The sequence below is a fragment of the Colossoma macropomum genome, unplaced genomic scaffold (assembly GCF_904425465.1).
Source record: "Colossoma macropomum unplaced genomic scaffold, Colossoma_macropomum, whole genome shotgun sequence".
NCBI lineage: Eukaryota > Metazoa > Chordata > Actinopteri > Characiformes > Serrasalmidae > Colossoma > Colossoma macropomum.
The window spans coordinates 23,854,250-23,877,056 of NW_023494796.1; the positions used below are offsets into that span (position 1 = coordinate 23,854,250).

At 39.6% G+C, this 22,807-nt stretch overlaps 1 protein-coding gene across 1 annotated transcript in view; it reads right to left on the reverse strand.

Moving 5' to 3' along the window:
- The window catches only part of LOC118816661 (adhesion G protein-coupled receptor L3-like), a 450,500-nt gene that overhangs the window by 46,207 nt on the left and 381,486 nt on the right, over positions 1 to 22,807 (reverse strand). The window contains exons 15-16 of the mRNA XM_036583171.1: positions 9,332 to 9,541; positions 3,274 to 3,494 (exon numbers count right to left, since the gene is read on the reverse strand). Coding sequence (XP_036439064.1) covers positions 3,274 to 3,494; positions 9,332 to 9,541 — 431 coding nt within the window. The remainder of the gene's footprint in view (positions 1 to 3,273; positions 3,495 to 9,331; positions 9,542 to 22,807) is intronic.

Below are 22,807 nucleotides of genomic sequence, written 5' to 3' on the forward strand. Positions count from 1 at the left end.
TATAAAACTCTATGCAGCCCAATACAGTTCTATACTGAAATTCACACGACTTGATACAATATAACTCTATACAGAACTTTACACAACTCAATACAACTCTGTGTGAAACTCAGTATCACTCTACAACACTATACGAGACACTTTACAATCCAATATACCTCAATATAGAACACCACACAACCCAATTCAATACACCAGTACAACTCTATACAACTCTATATGGAACTTCACACAACTCAATACAACTCGACACAACGCCACACAACTCGATACAACTCAACACAACTCTATGAGGAACTTCACACAACTCTGTACAACTCTATATTGAACTCAATACATCAATACAACTTTATAAGGAACTCCACACATCTATACAATTCTACATGGAACTCCACACAACTCAATACAACACTACGTAACTCCATATGGAACTCAATGCATCAATACAACTCTACACAACTCTGTATGGAACTCCACATAATACAACACTGCAACTCTATATGGAACTCAATGCATCAATACAACTCTATACAACTCTATATGGAACTCCACACAACTCAATACAAGTCCACACACACTCTATATTGAATTCAATACATAATACAACTCTATATGGAGCTCCACACAACTCATCACAACTCTATACAACTCTATAAGGAACTCAATACACCTATACAACTCTATATGGAACTCCACACAACTCAATACAACTCAACTCTGTATGGAACTGAATACATTAGTACAATTTTAAACAACTATACATTTGGAACTCCTCTAAGTCAATACAACTTTACACAACACAATGTTAATGAATCACTAATTATTATTATTATTGTACATGGATTATTGCCAATTTCTCACTAGTCACTTAATGTAATTCAACACACCTCTACTTTGAGTTCAATAGCACAATGCACTGCACCTTATATCTCTAAAAAATAAAAAGGGCTATACAAGCAAATTTGAATTTAAATAAATCCTGACCAGATGATGCCCCACCGACATCAATTCTGCAGATGATTGCAATGTAGTGCATTTTTATTTGCTGTAATCAAGCACAATTCTTTACAGTTGAGCTGCACTGAACTGCGGTCGCATAAAGAAATGCCCCATGCAGCGAAAACACACCATCTCTATAAATACACAACAGAGAGGAACAGAGTGTTTCTTTTTGTCCTCTGGTTGAGATGTGAATCGTTCACAAGAACAGTTATGAACAAAAGGAATGGAAGTGTGGTGTAAGATCAAAGTGTGTTCACACACAGCCCCCCCACCCCCACCCCCCACATACACACTCCACTTTACTGCCAGCTGCAATATGTCTTCAAAGCCTGGCTAAGCACTTATTATGAGTTATGTTGAATGGAGAGCTGTTTCTCTCCACTGTCTTCAGATCAGAGAGGGAATATTTAAAGGAGTGTCAGCAGTGTTCTGTGTGTGTGTGTGTGTGTGTGTGTGTGTGTGTGTGTGTGTGTGTGTGTATCTCGTCTCTTTGCTGTGACAGAGTTTATGCTTCTGTGTTTCTATTTCTGTCTGAATATGTTTTTCTGTGCGACTGTGTGTGTGTGTGTGTGTGTGTGTGTGTGTGTATGTGTGTGTGTGTTTCAGTAAACTCTGGTACAGAACCAGAAGAAAAAAGAGTCTTTTTTCTGGCTGTGTTCAACCTCACTTCTCTAGGTACAATGTGTGTGTGTATGTGTGTGTGTGTGTGTGTGTGTGTGTGTGTGTGCGTGTGTGTGTGGGGCTAATGATGAAGTAGTGAAGTTGGCTGTCTGGTCATCGCCTCCCAGTGGTTCGTTTTGATTTGGACTGTTGCTAATGAGCTATCTCTCTCTCTCTCCCTTTCGTTCTCTATCTCTCTCGCTCTCTCTCTGTTCCATACACACGCCTGGAGCAGTGCACAGGGACAGGTGTTGCTGGCTTTGTAGTGCAGAGAAGGTGCTTCGCTTTTGGTTCTGTACCAAAATGTGATTAAACACAAACACAAATACACACACACACACACACACACACACACATTGAACAGTCTAGGTCATTACACAGCGTGAATAAACAGCGCATAATAATGAAATATGTGCACACAATTATTTCACATCAAAGTTTTACACGCCAGATGAGACACGATTTTTTAGGGAAATAAACAAATGTGTGAGCAGAATGTCTGGAAGTGACAATAAGGTTTATCCACCAGAGTGAAAGTGAAGGAAGCATAAATATTTATTTATAGATATATCTATATACACTTGCTAAGCATTTTTTTGGGTGCACCTACCATGTATCTACATTTATCGCCCATCTTATCAGCTTCACTTACCATATAGATGCATATACAGTTACAGACTATAGTCCATCTGTTTCTCTGCTTCTTATCACACATTCACCCTGTTACTCAATGATCTGGACCCCCACAGGACATTGATGGGGTGGCATGTTAGTGTGTTAGTATCCAGCCAACAGCATCCTTTGACCACTGATGAGGGACTAGAGGATGTCCAACACAAACTGTGCAGCAAAAGATGAGCTACTGTCTCTGATGTTACATCTACAAGTTGGACCAACAGGGTCGGAGTGTCTAATAGAGTGGACAGTGAGTGGACAAGTGTTTAAAAACTCCAGCAGCACTGCTGTGTCAGATCCACTCGTACCAGCACGACAAACACTAACACACCACCACCACGTTCGTGTCACTGCAGTGCTGAGAATGATCCACCACCCAAATAATACCTGCTCTGTGGTGGTCCTGTGGGGGACCTGACTGTTGATAAATGCGGTAAAGGTATGATAAAGTATGCAGAGAAACAGATAGACAGTTAGACAATGTTTACATATAAAAAGTTAATTTATGCTTATAATCATGTTGTGTACCCCACTGGGTTGCTTGGCACACATTATGGAGATGAATGGATATGGATGGCTGGGAAACACAAATATTAATTTGTATTCAGCCTATCTGTGAAGTGAAATTGTGAAATGTATCCTTCACAGGCTGTATAAGAACAAAGTCTTTCAAATAAAATTCTGCATTATATGTCTGCAGACTTGTTAAACATCTTTTAAACATTCTTATTTCATTTCTTTCGCAAACACTAAGCACTGTAGCATATATTTAGTGACATGTTGGCACATGTGCCAACCAACCCCAAGATCACTTCATAACTTCCTAACATTTTCCACACCATTCAAAAACACCATCTGCCCTTTAGGTTGTGTGAACATTTTATCATGATTGGACCAAATAATAATGGTTAATTAAACACCCTATAAAGTACTTACACTCTCTCCGTCCCGTAGCTCCTGTAGTCCACTGCAGCAGAAACGGCCACTATGAGCGCAGGGATGCCGTATCCGGTCAGGTAAAAATAACGTTTCCTTGAGTGTTCGCTTTCAAACACCTCCACCAGCATGATGTAGAGCTGAACACCCTCCAGAAACATCCAGGTAAACGCCGCCAGGAAGAAGAAGTGCAGCAGGGCCGCAAACACCGCACAGGCAATCTGGAACACACACAGGAGAAGGGTCAGCAGTGCTTAACAGTGCTAATTATTAGTGGCAGTGCACTGGAAGGAGCCTGCACCGCTCTCGCACAAGTCCTCGGCCTAAGTGGACAGTGATGGATGGTGTACATCTCGTCCCGCATTCGTAATCACACTAAAACAATGGAGTTTAAACTCATCAATCATATATGGCACCCTTCCATTAGAGTAACATATACAACACGTGTCCAGTGCCGTACCGAACATACACAAACATACAGAAATGCACATCAATCTGCATCTTTTCAGACTTTCCTGATCCTGTCATGTTGTTTCCACATTTATATTTATTCTAAATGAGTTTTCGTGATTTCAACATGCAATTGGCCTATCCATGCTCTGTCCACAATTATGACCTTTCAGAGCAGTGGTCACAAAAAAACAAAAAAGTGATCTTTGTTTAAAGGTTCTACATAACGTTGAGTTTCCAGTTTAAAATGTTACTGAGCTGGACTGTATTGTTGTAGCTAATTGAAACTAGGCAGGGAACAACAATTAATGCTAACCATGCTAACATTAGCTCAGTAATTCAAACAAAGTGTAGATGGAATTTATCCGAACAGGACAGGCATACAAAACAAATATCACTGAAAATGAATACCACACTCTTATTATAGATATTTTGACAGAAATTGACTTTTTCTCTCATTAGTTTGAATGTGGGTTCTGTAAAGCTTGTCCAACCAAGCAACAGTTGCAAGGACTTTTTTGCATGGACTTTTGCCCTTAAAAGAAGAGCTTGACCACATATGCTAACATGGCTAACAATGAATGAAAGTTAGTACACACCAATTACAAATGTAATTTTCCATACTCCTAACTGGTGGTAATTTGTTTTTTTTTGGTAGCATTTTTGACTAAACCACTCCTTTAAAGTAAAAGTCCCTGTATGCGGTTCCACAATTTCTCAATTTATATTAGCTCAGAGTAGTTACCGAATAATTCAAGGCCATTAGCAAATAATTCACAACAGTTCCTGACTAATTCACAGTAGTTACTGAATTATTAAAAAAAAAGTTAATTAATGATTAATAGTAGTTACTGAATAATTTGTAATAGTTTCTAAAAACATCATATTGGTTACTGAATAATTTAAATTAGGTACTGAATATTTCATAATAAGTACTGAATAACTCAATTGTTTTTGAACAATTCATAGGGGTTACTGAATAATTTGCATCTGTTGCTAAAAAAAAATCATAATAGTCCCTGAATAACTCATAGTAGTTCCTGAATAATTTACAGTAGTAACTGGATTATTCATTATAGGTACTGAATAATTCACAGTAGTAACTGGATTATTCATTATAGGTACTGAATAATTCATAGTAGTAACTGGATTATTCATTATAGGTACTGAATAATTCACAGTAGTTACTGAATAATTCAGAGCAGGTTCTGAATAATACATAGTAGGTACTGAATAATTCACAGTAGGTTTTGAATAATTCACAGCAGGTACTGAATAATTTCTAATAATTACTGAATAATTCATAGTTGGTACTAAATAATTCAGAGTAAGCACTGAATAAATCACAGCAGATATTGTAATAACTGAATAATTACTGAATAATTTGTAATAATTACAGAATAATTCATAGTAGGTACTGACAAATTCACAGTAGTTACTGAATAACACAGTAGTTACTGAATAATTCGCAGAGGTCCTAAAAATACTGAATAATTTCGTAATAATAACTGAATAATTCACAGTAGGTACTGAATAATTCATGATACCCACTGAACAATTCATAGCCGTTACTGCGTAATTCATAATAGACACTGAATAATGCATAGCTGTTACTGAATAATTCATAGTGGATGCTGAATAATTTATAACAATTACTGAAAAATTCATAATAGTCACTGAATAATTCCTAGTAGTTACTGAGTTACTCATACTAGTTCTTAATTCACAGTGGTTACTGAATGATTCATAGCTGTTCCTGAATAATACGGTTTATTAACTGAATATAAAGGGGTTCAGCAGGTACTACTGCTTTTATTTCCTATTAACAGTGTTAGCTGTGTGTGCATGCAGTTCAATGCAGTATAAATTTACAGAAACTAAAATCCAATCTTGGCTTTCTGGCCACTGTTTGGAGTAAATAAAAACAAAGTCATTACCAATAACAGCAGCAGCAACACATGATTCAGTGTGAACTGTTTTTGCCCAGGCAGTTACGCCTTACTGAGCTGTGATCTCATGCTGGATTTGGAAGGAGTCTGTACAGAGATTAGAAGTCAGCGGTGTGAATGGGTGAGCTTGTAGGCAACAGCTGAACAAAGCCAGACGATGATCACTAGCTGATCACGCACTGCTTCACTTCAATATCAGAACTGAAACAGTATCTTTATGCCACTATAAAAACGGTAATGATGTGTAAAAAATGTACATTTATGAACTACAACATAGGAAATGTATGCATTCCACTGTGAATTAGTTATTATCCATCAGATCTGTTTTCATCAGCTTTGTTGCTTAATCCCTTAATTAGCTGCTCACTTATATAATGCAAGAATCACTCAAGTCAGTTTGCACTGCTTGCCATAGCTATAAAGGCTCAGATCTGACCCAATCCTATTTCTTATTTTTTTCAACTGAAGTCAGCTATTCGCCAGCTTCGTGTTAGAATTTTCCCGTTCAGTCTTAAATGCCTGAGGCGCCAGAACGTAACTGCTGCACCATTTAAGGTGGAACAGGAAAGTTAGCTAGTTAGCTACCAAGACATCAGCATACTACTAGCAATGATTTATGCTTGTTATGAAGAAAAGAAGCATAATACTTTGAAATGGCATTAAACTAAGATAATACAAATACAAGGTAATACAAATCACTTCTTGTGATTCTGAGGTCTAGAAGTGTGACTGAGTAACAAATCGGATTTGAAACTACAGAAAATCCCTCCTGCTCAAATATGGATATGCAAACAAATCAGATTCGTGTTGAATGCCCTCAGACGAGCGTGGACTGGCAGGCCGGAAAGGTTGGACAGGGACAAAAAAATCAAATTGGAGCAATAAGGCTTGTAACGCGAACACAGTCAGAGAGCGCAAGAGTGTGTCAGAGAGGTGAAGGCCCCTCTGTGGGCAAAGTTTGTACACCCCCAGTGGGGTTTAAAATGAAATCTGCCCCCCTGGAGTTTAACCCTGACCTGCACTGTTTAACCCTTCAGTGCCCTGTAGAGACCTGCAGAGTTTATTTAAACAGCAGGAGAACTGAAGGACTGATCAATTATTACTGCTCTATAACCTGACACAGGGGCGAGAGACACTCACTGCAGGGGGTTTTAAAGAGAGAGAGGAAGAGAGAGAGAGAGAGAGAGACAGAGAGAGAAAGAAAGAAAAAAAAGGAAGATAAAATAGATAGAGTGAAGAAACAGAATTAAGAGAGAGAAAGAAAGAAAGAGAGAGGAAAAGAGAGAAAGAGTAAAGAGAATAAGAGGGGAAGAAAGATAGAAAAAGAGAAAGGGGGAGGGAAAACAAATAGAGTATAGAAAGAAAAAGAGGAGAGAGGGAGTAAGACAAAAAAGGGACAGAGGGAAAGAGAAAAAGAAGGAAGGGAAAGGAGAAAGAGAAAAAGAAAAGGCGAAAGAGAAAAGAAAGAGAAAGAGCAGAAAATGAGAGAAAAAGAAAAGAGGGGGAGAGAAAAAGGGAGAGAGAGACAGGAAAAAAGATAAAGAGAATAACGAGAGGGGGAGAACAAAAAAGATAGAAAGATAAAAAAGAAGACAAAAAAGAAGAGAGAAAGAAAGAGAAAGAGAAAGAAAAAGAGGAAAAACAGAATAGGGAACGAAAGTGAGAAAGAGAGAGAGGGGGGCAGAAAGAATAAAGAGAAAAAGGGGGAAAGAGAAAGATAGAGAAAGAGAAGGCGGAGGGTGAACAGATAAACAGAGTTAAGAAAGAAAAAGAGGAGAGAGAGAAAGAGAAAAAGGGAGAGAGGGAAAGACAAAAGGAAAGAAGGAAGAGAAAGGAGAGGGAAAGAGAAGATAAAGGGGGAGTGAGAGAAAATGATAAAGAATGAGTCAGAAAAGAGAGAGAGAGGAAAGAGAGAGAGTGGAGAGAGGGAGAGTGGAAAGAGAGAGAGAGGGGCAGAAAATGAAAGAGAGAGAGAGAAAAAAGAATTACAGAGGCCGAGTAAAGAGGAAGAGAAAGGGGGGGCACTGAGGTGCTTATATGCTCATCCCTAACTCCATTCACTCAGAGTGGAGGTCACATGATCTAAATGAAGCCCATCAGCTCGGTCGGCCCAGCAGATTCTCTACTGAGTCTAACAGCCCTTGCACTATAGCTCACACTACCAAACGCCGCTAGCAACAAGCACAAATCAATGTGTTTGGTCTTCAGCTGAGGAGCCTCAGCGGCAGCAGAGCCTCATTTAACCCTATAGATCTACAGTTAATACTGTGACACTGCTGGACTGTCTGAATGCAGTAACAGCAATATAGTGAAATACGCTAAAAGCGGTAATCTGTGGGGTCCAAGCACTTCTTTAAACAGGCCCCTCCCACAAATCTGGGCTATAAACTATAAACAGATGTGTCTCTTCAGTGATTTTCTCTGTAAAAATTATTTTTATAAAATAATACAAAAAGCGCCTAAGGTTTTTGGCTTTCAGCAGTTAATTGTAAGCACATAGCAATATGTGTGATCATAAATTCTGTTAATTTGAGGGGAACTTTTACAAAAAATAAAAATAAATAAAATAAATATTTACATTTATTTCATGCAGTTACTGAATAATTTGCCTTACGATTTGGTCATGTAAATTCAGACGGACAAACCAAAATATACCCTGGAGAATAAGAGGTTAAAGAACCTTTTTTGGTACTATTTAGAATTTTTAGTATTCTTAGAGTATAATTACATAGGTAGTTACATTGTGATATCCATTTATATTTGATTCCATCTATTTGAGTCTGCATTGTCTTCCATTTGTTTTAATGTTAAGAAAAAATCATTAAAGATAATAAAGTATCTTTACTTCCACAAACAAGTGTGGAACGGACTGAGGAAGTTCAGAATTTGCACTTTTCAGAGTTTCTCCACTTTTTCAATGAGCTACAAGTGAGAAATAATTGATATAAAATATAAAAAGGCTGCATTTCTGAATATCTGTCATGTTTTTCAGCTCAAAGAGCAAGAAAAACGTGGAGATGGCAGAAATGCAGGAGGGATGAGATGATGGGAGGAAAGAGAGAGCGAGCAAGAGCGAGCGAGAGAGCTGGATGCTGGTGGTAATGCGTCTGAATTTTTTATGCCGTAAAAACCGCTGATGTTAAACTCCTGAGTGGAGTTTCATTTGGAGTTATAAAGAGGAAAACATATTTATCCTCCTAGCTGAGCCAAATCTCTAACACACACACACACACACACACACACACACACAGGGAAAACCAAGCTTGCAAATGCAGCAACAGACACAACAAAGAAAAATAACCAACAAACAAGGCAGATGCAAACAACAGCAGAGTCAGTGAGCTACTCCTGCTGCAAATGTAATTTGCTAACAAGCAGCCAGCGCTTGAAGAAACAGCTTCAGGAAAGCCACAAACTGTGTTAGTGGACTGTACACTTTATTGGAAACCCCTAGCTCATCTGTTGATGCACCTTTGTGTTAGCCATCCTGGAGCCCTTCATATTTTTGCGTGGTGGTCCACACAACCAAGTCAGTGAGAGAGACCACACAAATGATACCCAGGCAAAAGACTCTCTTAACTTCTCTTAACAACACATATCCTAAAAAAGAAGAGTCTTGAAAGTGGTCTATATGTGTATCTGATGTGTGTGCTTCTTACGGGCTGGTCAGCGCGGTTGATGCCTGTTAGGAAGAGTGTTTCAGCAATGAAGAGTGAGACGCAGAGGTTCTTGTGGATGGTGTTGCGGTCACTCTGCAGGCCCCGGAAGAAGCAGAAGGTGAAGATGCAGATGAGCAGACAGACGAGGGAGAGTAAAATCCCCACCCACGTGATCACGTCCAGCAAGAGGTCATGCACCGGGTCAGCGTTCTGTTACAGAGAAACACAGAGAAGCAGAGAAAGAGAGATATGAGTAACATGACTATATCTAAACTGTATCTGACTGCAAATACAAGCCATTAATACACTTGATTGATTATGGAGGTTTTGTGAATATTTCAGAAATGTTGAACGTAAGTAAACAAAAAAGCTTGTACTTCCATTGTTGTGTTCAGTGTCTAATAATAATTAGTTGCAACAATCTATTACTATTTTTATTACATTTATTACTATTATTATTAGTTCTTGAACCATTCAAAAGCATCTAAGCTTTGTTTTCAGCTTTGTTTTTTCTATTACACTGTTTTGTTTATTATAAGTCTTTAATCAATCAATGCATTGATTAGAGTAAATGTGATTTAAATTTCTTTTATACATTTTCATATATAATTAAGAGAGTAATGTCACAGCAGAGGACTACAGTAAAATAAATAACAGTACAATAATATTAACAGAAATGCTAAAAAAATCCATTGACCTGAATAGGTTCTGAAGCAATAGCTTGCAAATGTTAAACTTTCAGTTAAAAAAGGTCTACAAAAAAGTTCTCCGGACATGCGATATGTCAGCTACCGAAACACAAAGGTAGCAAATAAATTAAATTAATTCACACCGAAATAAAATAATAATAATAAAAATAGCAGTCAGTATATCATAATACTAAAGATATTCCAAGAAACTCAAGCACCTGAGACAGCACTCAGCGATGACAGAGGCAGTATTGCACAGTTCCTGGAAATATAAAATGCATTGTGCAATTCCAGGAAACTGCACAGTTCCAAGTGCTATAAGATGTATTGCACAGTAAAAATCCATCTGTGGCGCATTAGTCATGAGCATATCTACTAACAGATCTCTGTTGCCCAAGCGCAGCCTCAGTGCTGATGAGATATAAGGCCTAATAACAGTCAGAAAGAATGGCCTCCTGCAGCGCTTCACTGTGGCTGGATCAGTCTTTAGCTAATTGCACTATTCTGCCATTTGGAGACCAAGAGAAGACCTAATGATGTCTGTATTTAATAGAATCATCACACTTGAAGCTCTGCAATGATTGCAGTACTGCTCCTTTTCATTGTTAAGCTTTGGTTGGAAACAAAATCTTGACACAGCAAACACAATGTTATCAGAATATTCCTACCCATGGTAACAACCAAGTGAGCTCTTCCATTGTTTAAGACTTCAGGAGCTGAACTGAAGGCATTACATTAGATACTATTTAGGAAGTGACATTGGAATCAATCACATTTTGATTTACGATGGATGGAATCAATTTAGTCAGGAAAAAGTGTCACTACAGGACTTCTGACTGTGAATACAAGCTGCAGTCTAAGGCTTTAGTCAGTTGTTAGAAATGGAAAGCAGCAACGGCAGCTCTATGCCAGGATTTGTTACTGAAGGAGTCACTGTAAAAGTTATATATTTTAAGGCACAATGTATGTTAATGTGTGTGTTACAGCCTGAACTGAAAGTCTAGCTTTAACATCTAACATCTCTAACACTTAACAGTCTAACCCTTTACCTCCAGTACAAACCCAACCAAGAGATAGCAAAACAAGAGTTAGCAAAAACAGAACAGGCAGAGAACATCTGTCATGGCATTTTATGTGACCATTTTGTTTTCAGGCTTTCTGTGAACCTCTAAACATTCTTCAGATGTTGGAACGTGGTAATTAAAGATAGAGGCACAGAGCAGATGATTTATTAGAGCAGCTCTCAGATTCAGTGGACACTCTCTGATTTCCCCCTAGACTCCTGGGTAGGGTCCCTATGGAGGGTGCTCACAGAGGGAAAGAGTGAATGACTGATATCAGCACACATCCCACAAAGCTTTGGGGACTGGATGGGAGTCTCTTGGTGGTTTGAGTCTAACACTGCTCATGAATATTAATGAGGGGAAGAGGGGAAAGGAAACAGGAAAACAGGGCTAATTTACAGAAGCACAAAAAGGCTACAGACCCATTATATATATATATATATATACACACATACATACATACACACACACACTGACCAGCCTCTTCATTATGTCCACCTCCTTGTATCTACACATACTGTCCAGTTTATCAGCTCCACTGACCATACGCAAAATGTATGTATATAGAACCAAAAGTATTCTCTGCATACTTTTCTAGCCCCTTTTACCCTGTTCTTCAGTGGTCAGGACCCCCACAGCACTACCACAGAGCAGGTACTATTTGGGTGGTGGATTATTCTCAGCACTGCAGTGACACTGACGTGGTGGTGGTATGTTAGTATGTGCTGCGCTGGTACGAGTAGATCAGACACAGCAGTGCTGCTAGAGTTTTTAAACACTGTATCCACTCACTGTCCACTCTATAAGGCACACCTACCTTGCTAATCCAGCTTGTAGATGTAAAGTCAGAGACAGTACCTCATCTGCTGTTGTACAGTTTGTGTTGGTCATCCTCTAGTCTTTCATCACAGGACACTGTTGGCTGGATATTTTTGGTTGGTGGACTATTCTCAGTCCAGCAGTGACACTGAGGTGTTTAAAAACTCCAGCAGCACTGCTGTGTCTGATCCACTCTTACCAGCACAACACACACTAACACACCACCACCACATCAGTGTCACTGTAGTGCTGAGAACGATCCACCAGTAATACCTGTTCTGTGGTGGTCCTGCATCTTGACCATTGAAAAGTAATTCGGAGAAATACGGAGAAACAGATGGACTACAGTCTGTAACCGTAGAACTACAAAGTGCAACTATATGGTCAGTGAAGCTGATAAAATGGACAATAAGTGTAGAAACAAGGAGGTGGTTATAATGAAGTAGCCAGTCAGTCTACATATATATGACTCCATGTCCATACACTGTATAAAAACAAGCTAGAATGTGTGTGAAAATATTCAGGTGTAGTCACTGACTGAACTATTTTTTAAAAGGTATCCTGTTGTTTTTGCCCTGGCACACACTTATTCTCCAGCCCCAGGAGACAAGGCATACAGGAGAGAGAGATGGAGAGAGAGAGAGAGAGAGAGAGTCTGAAAGATAGCGTACAGAAGATAAATTCCTCTCCCAGGTCCACTTGTCCCAGTGCTGCATATCTCCTCTGTATCTAATACTGCCTGAAAGTATGTTGTGAACACATAGAGCTGTGAGTAAATCAGGCATTACGCCTACTCAGCACAATTTACATTGAGGCCAGTCCTCTCTGACTTTATAGAAACCTACGCTCCCCCCGACGCCCCCCGCCCACACAAACACAGCATGTGCTGCAGTGTAAACATATAGATCTGCATTCAGTGAAAAACCAAAGACTACAGCCCCCCCTCGCCCTGCCCCCCTAAGGGGTGTAATAGAGTCTGAGGGTCTGTAGAGTGTACTGTGGCTGCAGAAGGCCTAGAGGAGTTCAACCTGCTACTGTAGAAACTAATGAAGAAATACAGCTCGCTCTCTCTCTCTCTCTCTCTCTCTCATCTATGCTTCTCTCTCTCACTGTCTCTCTCTCGCTCTCATCTATGCTTCTCTCTCTCACTCTGTCTCTCTCTCTCTCTCTCTCTCTCTGTGTGTGTGTTCTCTCTCTGTTTCTCGTTCACTGTCTGCCTGTCTCTCTCTGTCTCTCTTTCATCTGTTGTTCTCTCTCTCATCTGTTTCTCTCTCTATCTCTTTTTGATCTCTATTTATCTCTCTTTTTTTCCCCTCTTTGTCTCAAGCTTCCTCCCCCCACACCTCGCTCTTTCTCATAAGTCTCTCCCCCATTCAGCCCTACTAAACCTACACACACTCACACAGTGCACGTTTGTACCCAGACGCTGAACTGTGGACACGCGAGTCTCTCGGTGTAATAAACAGCTCTGCAGGGCTCAGAGAGAGGAACAGACTACTCTGTGTGTTTAGGTCTAGACTTTAAAGCTTTAACGATATATTAGTCACTCCGTCTCTATTCACATCCTAATCACAGAGGAACACACACAGGACACGACTACAGCAACACATACACACAAACATACTCAAAACATAACAGCTTGAAAAATGTTTTGCATGGATTTGTTCAATTCCATTACATACAGCTACACAGTGGTTGTAAAGGTGTTGCTAGGCCATTGCTATGGTATCCCATGCGGTTGCTAAGATGGTTGCTAGGTCATTGTATGTTATCCCAAGTAACTGATAAGGTGTTGCTAGGCCATTGATATGGTATCACAGGTGGTTGCTAAGGTGTTGCTAGGCCATTGGGATGATATCCCAGGTGGTTGCTAAGGTGTTACTAGGCTATTGGTATGGTATCCCAGGTGGTTGCTAAGGTGTTGCTAGACCAATGCATGTTATCCCAAAGAGTTGCTAAGGTGGTGCTAGGCCATTCCTATGGTATCTCAGGTGGTTGCTAAGGCGTTGCTAGGCCATTGCATGTTATCCCAAGGAGTTTCTAAGGTGCTGCTAGGCCATTGGTATGGTATTCCAGGTGATTGCTAAGGTGTTGCTAGGCCATTGGTATGGTATTCCAGGTGATTGCTAAGGTGTTGCTAGGCCATTGGTATGGTATTCCAGGTGATTGCTAAGGTGTTGCTAGGCCATTGCATGTTATCCCAAGGAGTTTCTAAGGTGCTGCTAGGCCATTGGTATGGTATCCCAGTTGGTTGCTAAGGTGTTGCTAATCCATTGCATGTTATCCCAAGGAGTTGCTAAGGTGGTGCTAGGCCATTGGTATTGCTCTCTCTGGCGGTTGCTATGGTATTGCAGTTAGATTTGAACTTTCTCAAAACTCTGCCATTCATTTCCTGAGGGGAGCACAAGGGCACTATTCCAGCATAGCCTCTGCAGTCTTGCAACATTTTATGTTTCTAGCTTGAGAACTGCGACCTGTGAAAAGGGTACAAAAAAAAATAAAAATAGAAAAATGGTAAGATGACTAACAACAGTACCAAAAACAGACACTGCTACTGACTGTACACAGAGCTAAACTGCTGTAAACCGAATGGGCGGCCATATGGAAATGTGCTAATGGTTGTGATGTCACGACCATGAGGAATTCAAAGCAGGCTGTTTTTGCGGCTTAGTTGCCGTATGCCGACTGTATAGGGGGGTAAAGAGTGCACTGTAATTTGAACAATAAATCTGTACATCAAATACATCAAGTTCAGTTTTCTTTTAAAATGGCCCTTTAAATCTCTATTATGACATGACAGCAATTCTTTATGAACAGTAAGTTTCGTCCAAGCATCATGTAAAGAGACTCAATCATGAACCTGTCCTGAAATGCTCCCTGCTTTGACCCTACAGTCAAGTAAGACATGTGAGTACAGGTGTTCCGTTGCTGTGGTCAGTTTGGGGACCGAACCTAATAAAAGGCATTTGAGCGTGTGTGAGAGAACATGGGGGGGTTTGTCCTTGTGCTGATTGGACAATGTCACATTCAGACTGAGTTACCACTGAGACTCTAATGATGTAATCAGTTCAACACAGTCAGAGGGTCCTCAGCAATCACTCCACACACACACACACACACACACACACACACAGGTGCAGACAAGAAAAATCACAATGAATCTAACACACAAACACACTCTTTTTCTTACAAACACAAAGTACAGACACCCACACATATGTGTGCACTGTGCCATAACTAGGGTCTCATGTGCATTACTGTAGGGCATCATTCATAAAGCAACATAACACCTACTTGACTTAAATCTGCATAAACATTTAAAAGGGCCACGATACCGGAAATAAGCAAGCAGCGCTGCCGCGAGACGCAGCAAAACACTTCTGGAGTGACGTTGAAACCAAATACATGCTTGACGAAATGAAGGATTTAAATATTCTTCATATTCTAGATGATGTATGTTCATATTTTCAGGTAAAGTGGCGAGATGTTTTAAAAAGGCGTGGCATTAAGTTTGAGTTTTACATTGCGTTTACGTCACATCTTCTGTGAGTTTATTGGCTGGTTGCAAAAACAGAAATCCGATTACTGTCTGACTCAGGTAGACCCAGAGTTTCCCCATTCTCTGATTACTCAAGTGCATGTAAACGGGTTGATCAGATTACTTACAAAATCTGATTTTCTGTAGTTATGTAAAACGCACTTACAGTGACACTGCACCCATGATGTAACACAGCTTATATATTTGGTGTATTATATATTAGGCCCAGGTGTAAATGGGGCCTATGGCCTTCTTAATTGGCCAGTGTAGCGTCAGACAACTAATATGACATACTTATTGCAACCCAATAATCAAGCTCCATTTTAGCTGTTAGCATGTCATCAGATCACAAAACAAGATAAAAAAAGGCTGAAGGCACCATTTTCTACTACCATTTTCTAGTTACTACAAGCTCACAATTATTACATAATCAGCTAATTGCAGTTCTTTGAAATAATCATAATTATTTAAGTTGAATGCAATAATTTTCCATGTTTGTTCGATTTCAGTCATATTATGCTGCAAGAAGCAAAATATAGCCAAAATAAAATAAAAACAGCCAATGTGGCCATTTTCAGGTCTTTTAGTTGCATTTTAGTTGCATACAATGAACAAGAAAAAACAAATTGTCAATCACAATTATTTATATGACAATTAATGGTCAGCTAAAATGTCATGATTGTGACAGCCTTAGTTATTACATTACTGTAATGTCAATCCAAAACAGAACTACTATTACTAACAGGGCTCAGCGTTCAGCAAATTATAAGATGGATTAGTTTAGACAAGGTCCGGTAATGTAATTTGTGGCTGATTTGAGTGGCCAGTTTGTACAGGATAGAACATCTGTGTAATTTCCCAAAATTACCCCAAACAGTTCAGATCGAAACATCATCGCATAGTCGTTTACCTCAGCATGACGCTCAGGCATCACTTCACTACAGCAACAAAAAAAGACAACACTGGATGAGGGAGGAGACTTTATATCCCATTTCACTGCGAGGTGACGCCCACTCAGTTCAAAATGATGGTGCATAATCTTAGAGTACAGGAGGGAACATATACCGAAGTCTTATCATGAACTTGAGGGTTAAGAAATTGGATCAAATCAAGCTTCATCTAGCTCTCAGTCTTCTTCAGGTCACATAAAAAAAGATAAAAATGGAGGTGCCGTTTTCGATTATCTGGTTTTATTATTACATTACTGTGATGTTGATTCAGACAGAACTAGCACTACTGAGGGAGCTCAGAGTTCACAGATTACAGAAGGTAATTCGCTCTGGAATTATTACTTAGCAGACTACAGACAGGGCAGATTTATACTGGATTAAAATCCCAGATCTCATCACTAATCGCTCAAATCACAGCACTTCCACAGGTAGAACTACTCCAGCTGAAACAGGGCTTAAGATTATATATTAATTGCATCCTGTTACATAATATTGATAAAACAATGCTATAAAAATATCACGAAACATATCATTTGCCATGAGTTGTCATAACAGATTTTGCTTGGTGATGTAACAGTGCCATGTTACTATTACAGGTAATTGTTATCATCTTAATATTTGATGTATTTATAACTGTCATAACAATTACCGATAATATGTAACTAAAACGGTTACCATGACGAATACGAGGGAGATTACATGCTGGGTAACTAACTGGTGAAGTATGCTGTTAAGAAACTGGTTTTGTAAGTCAGTTTGAGGGGCCTAATAACAATTTTAGAGGGTCCCGGTCCCTACTCAACCAACACCCCCCATGCAACATCAACATCAACAGCCCAATCACTTTGGCGTAAGTGCATGTGCACACTCATACACACAGACGCGCTGCTCCGCTCTTCTTTCCTCACAGACGTGTTTAAAGTGAATAAGGTGTTGCCATGGCGGCAGTGTGCTCTGACTGATTGATGAGGGGCTCCACATATTCTATTTGAAAACATGGGTGAGTCTCAGTTACACAAAGAACTCATCACTCTCTCTCTCCCTTTCAGTCTGTCTGTCTGTCTCTATTCGTGCCCCTCTATCTCTCCATCTCTACCCACTCATCCATCCATCTCTCTCCTTTTCTAGTAGGTCTGTTTTTTTTCTCCTGCCTGCAGACAGACAGACAGACAGAGAGACAGATAAACTAGATAAAGAATATATAGTCCTGCTTTTCTATCTCTTCATAAAATCTTTCATTTTTATTTCTCTCATCTTTCTCTTTTTCCCTCTCTTTCACACTGTCCTGCTCTTTTTTCTCTCTCGTCTTCTCACTATCTCTTTTCTTTTAAAATCTATCCTATCTCCTCTGTCTCTTTTTCTTGTCTTCCTCGCCCTCATTTTTCACCCCCACCTTTTCTCTCTCTATCTCTTTTCCTCATTTAATTCTCTTTCCTCTTTCGTCTCTTCTTTTTCCTTTTTCTCTCATTTCATTCTCATCCCCTCCCTCTTTCTTTCCTCTCCTTCTTTCTTTTCTCCACAGCTTTCTTTTCTCTCTCTCTCTCTCTCTCACTCACATTCTTTTCTCTCTTCTTTGTTCTTTTCTCTACTTTCTTTTCTCCACACCCTCTCTTTTCTCTTACCTTCTTTCTCTCGCAACTTTTTTCTTTCTTTTCTGCACACCTTTATTTTCTCTCTCTTCCTCTCTCACCTTCTTTCTTTTCTCTACTTTCTTTCTCCACACTTTTCTTTTTCCCCTCTCTCTCTCTCACCTTCTGTTTTTCATGACTTTCTTTTCTCCACATTCTTTTCTCTCTCTTTCTCTCTCACCTTCTTTCTTTTCTCTACTCCCTCTTTTTTCCTCTCTCTTCATCTGTATTTTTTCTTCTTTTCCTATCTCTCTTAATTTCTTTCTTTTTCATCCCCTCTTTCTTTCTTTTCTCTCTCTCCTTCTCTCTCATCCATGTTCTTTTCTCTCTCTTTCTAAGGCAATTAACAAGCTAAACAAAACTGCTTAATACAAAGTCATAATGAAGAGATTAATGGAAATCAATTAATAATAATAATAATAATAATAATAATAATGGTGAGTTAAAAACATCAGTATTGTGTAACTGTATGTTTTATGACTTGCTATTCCTGCTATTCCTAATACTGAAGCAGTAGATAACAGATTTTGCTGCTCGAACGGCCGGCTCTCTCTCTTCTCCCCCAAATATCAGACTTATTTCCTTCATTTGAATATTTCAGAAACACAGGGGAAACGTTACCATTTAACAGGGTGAATTCCTAACGCTGTGCTATTTAGGACGTCTCCTCAGTCAGGAAGCGCCGTCTCTCTTACTTTTACTCTGCAGTTCGTCTGTTTTCAGCAGACAGACTGTATCCAGGTTTCCATCCAGCTGCTGAGTAAATTCAACTGAAATGCCACGAAAAATGACGTGAATAATGCTTTATGCTTAATGTTTCCATCAGCTCAGCACAAGAGAATAAAACCCTGTACGTCACGTCTATAAAACACTTCTGATAAATATGGAGCAAGTCTACAGAGAAATCTCTAATGCTGAGCAGCTTCTCGCTGCTGTTTTAATTTCATTTTATGGCTGTATTTTAATGGAAAAGCACCGACAGAGAACACACCGACTGACATGATGGCTCAGGATATGGTCATTAATCAGCAGCAGGCTGCATAACATCACTGTAGTGTTTTTCTCTGACAGACTAAGGTACGTAATCATTTTTTTCTGTAATTCCTGTTGTCTGCTGCTTTCTGTCATGTTTCCTAGCTATGGCCAAAAAATGGAAACACCTGACCAGGCATATGACTTTATTCTATTCACATTTACAGTCTTTATTCAGCAAACACGTTTCCATTTATCTATCGCTTCTCTTTTTACCAGCACAAATGTTAATGCACCTAAATGGGAATTCACTGATCTCTGAAAGTCATTCAGAGTGGTTTGGCGTGAAATGCTCCACTCTCGAGAAACTTATCAGGTCAGAACTGTTTATTGTGGTTGATGATAAGAACCTGGGGTGGCAAACATAGCCACAAATGACTAGTGAATCTATACATTTTACATGTGGTGCTGAAGATGGTAAAATCTAAAAAAATTATTGTGTTTTTGTGTGCATGTTCCCTTTCACCATGAATTGGTTGTAAACAACTACATTTAGGCCGAAACTGTCTCAAAACTATTGTAAAAGCAAAGTCTCAGACATCACACAGTGCATTCATAACCATTTCCCGTAATAACTGGAGGAGCTTTTAGACTCTGAATTTCTAGACACTTTTGGACTCTCAACGGTTTTCCACTCTAGATGACTTTGTTTACATCTCAACCATTTTCTAATGCAGAATTTTTGGGTTTAAGTACTTTTGCTCTCCATTTATATTACATAACTATTAATATGCAATCGCAATTACGTAATGTACTGTATGTACATTTCATTGACATTCTGCAGTGACAGGTTCAAATATGTGCTCCTGATTTCAGTTTCAAACATGTAAAGGAAAAATATACACAAAATGTACACATAAATATACACAAACTCTAATCATAATAAAACATCTCCACCTCCACTTACACACACAAACATGGTACAGATACTAAGTTTAGACTCTACACTTTCTGCTCACTCTTTCAGCTACAAGTGAAAAATAAGTAATACTGCTTCTTTTGTTAACTGGGACGTTTAAGTTTTAAGAGTAAGATCTGATAGATGTTTATGGTAATGGCTAAATTTAATGCTTTTCATCCAAAGCAATGTTACCTTTACAGTACTAAAAGCTGGACAGACAGAGAGACAGAGAGACAGACAGACAGAATATGCATCAGCATAAGCAATATAACAGCACACTGGCCTACTTGGCACCACCATCTCATTCCATTATTCATAACAACTCCAAATTACACTCACACAAAACTATCACCGGGAGGATTTTCAACATCAGATAATTGATATGGGAGTCCATGGCTGACCACTTCTGATCACGGCCTTCCACAAGGTAGAGCGTATGCCTAAACTCTTATGGGTGTCTAGATTCTTTGTTTTTGCTGGTTAGAGAAACAGTCTGGACCTAATGAAAAATGTAACCATCACTACAACTAATACAAACATGCCTACTCCCGCCTAGAGCTGTGCCACATAGTAGTTTGAGATTTTCCAGTTTAGAACGAAAGAAAACTCTTTTCTGATGATGTATCCTGAAGGTGGCCGGATCTTTTAAAAAACTACAAGCCTTTAGGGTGGATACATGAGGGTGGGCTGTTTGAAATGATTTCTTATTATGTTGTTACTGCTAGAAAAGCTGACTATCACACCTGTATCACGCTATATGTGTGCACTTCTGCATACCCCGATTTGTCAGTCTGACAGGAAACTATTTTATAGGAAGACACAGTTGCTGGACAATGAGTATACCACTTTGTATCATGTGGGTCTGCTTTTGTTCTAGCGCTGATCAGAACAACTGTTGGACCCTATACTTTATGCAAAGACACCAGTATATGATTGGTCAGCTTCATGTCAATCAAAGTAAGGAATGATAAAACCCATCAGACTCTCTGGTGACAGACATCAGGCTTGCAATACTAACATTAGTAATACCAACAAAACTAGAAGGCCTACTAGTGTTTAATGGCATTTCATCTTTCTTCTCCTTCTCCAGCATCCGTTATTTCGTGTTGTTGTCCAGTATTTACCTTATTTTTGTTCACAAACCATCAAGGTACGACTGTTTTATCTTCATTTAGAGGATTTTACTGTCTACCAGCATCACTTCAGAAAGCAGCCCTCCATACATCAAAGCACCATACCCATGCAGTTCCATAGCAACCATGTTTAATCCTCCCTGCATGGTCATTCCATAATTTAAGAGAAGTTTGTGTAGCAAATCAGGTTGTAGATTAGAAACACCTACCTTTGGCTTCCACTCACTGGCCACTTTATTAGAAACACCTCCCTTACACTTCAACTCTCTGGCCACTTTATTAGAAACACCTACCTTGCACTCTCTGGCTGCTTTATTAGAAACTCCTACCTTGTACTTCCACTCTCTGGCCACTTTATTAGAAACACCTGCCCTGTATTTCTACTCACTGGTCACTTTATTAGAAACACCTACCTTCAACTTCTACTCACTGGCCACTTTATCAGAAATACTTATCAAATCTTAAGGGTCCACCATTTTGGTGTACAGTTACAGACTGTAGCCCATCAGTTGCTACACAATTTGTCAGCCCCCTTCACCGTTAATGAATGGTCAGATTCCGACCACAGGGCCGCTGTTGTCCAGATATTATCTGGGTGGTGGATCATTCTCAGCACACCAGTGACACTCATATCGTAGTGTGTGTGCTGCTGGTAAAAGTGTAGACACAACGATGCTGCTGGAGTTGAGAGCATCACTGCTAGGGTGAGAGTGGACCACCAACCCAAAAATATCCAGCCAAGAGCGACTCTGTGGTCATAAACTGACCACTGATGAAGGACTAGAGGATGACTTACACAAATCAAATCACCAGATAGTAACAGTCTCCAACTGTAAACCAGTGAGGTGGTGCTACAAGGTGTTTCCGATAAAGAGGCAAATATATATACCTGTATGATACGAAGCAGTAACCCATTACAGCACTGATATCAGACGGTCAGCGCTGCTGCCGGCTGTGGGATTTGGGTTGACTCCTGCTTTTGCCCTCTCAGTTCAAGCGCACTGACCTCCCTGAGCTTGTACAGCAGCTCAGAGAGGACGTTTATTGAGTCCTCTCTTTCCTGTCCTTTCACTGCTGGACCGTAGGGACAGCCCACAGGTCTCTCTCTTTGTGAGAGGCTAATCAAAACGCCCGTCACTCTTCTCTACTCCACCATTCTTTTTCTGTCCTTTGTCTCTCTTTCTCTTTGTCCTTTCCACTCTCTCTCCCTAGCTCCTCTCACTATCGGTCTCTCTCCCTCTGTCTCTCTCTCTCTCTCTCTGTCCTTCTCCTCTTTCCTTCTCTTTGGCCTCTTCATCTCTTTTTTTCTCTCTACCTCTGCATCTAGTTCCATATGCCCCATTCCCTCTCTTTCTCTTCTTCTCTATATTGCTTTATCTTTTTCTTTCTCTCTCTCTCTCTCTCTCTTTCTATACATACATATATATATATATATATATATATATATATATATATATATATATATATATATATAAAGTCCTGTCTGTTCCCCGACCGCACACCCTCACATCTTTGTTTTCTCCCTCCATTCACTCTCTTGCTCTTTCTCTCCCTCTGTCTCCCTCTCTCCCTTTTTTTTAATTTTCTCCTTTATGCCTCTGTCAAATATATTAATTTGGAGGGTTTTTATTCTATATTGCTAAAAGACACAGCCACCTCCAGCAGCTGAGAGAGAGAGAGAGAGAGAGAGAGAGAGAGACAGAGAAAGAGAGAACGAGAGAG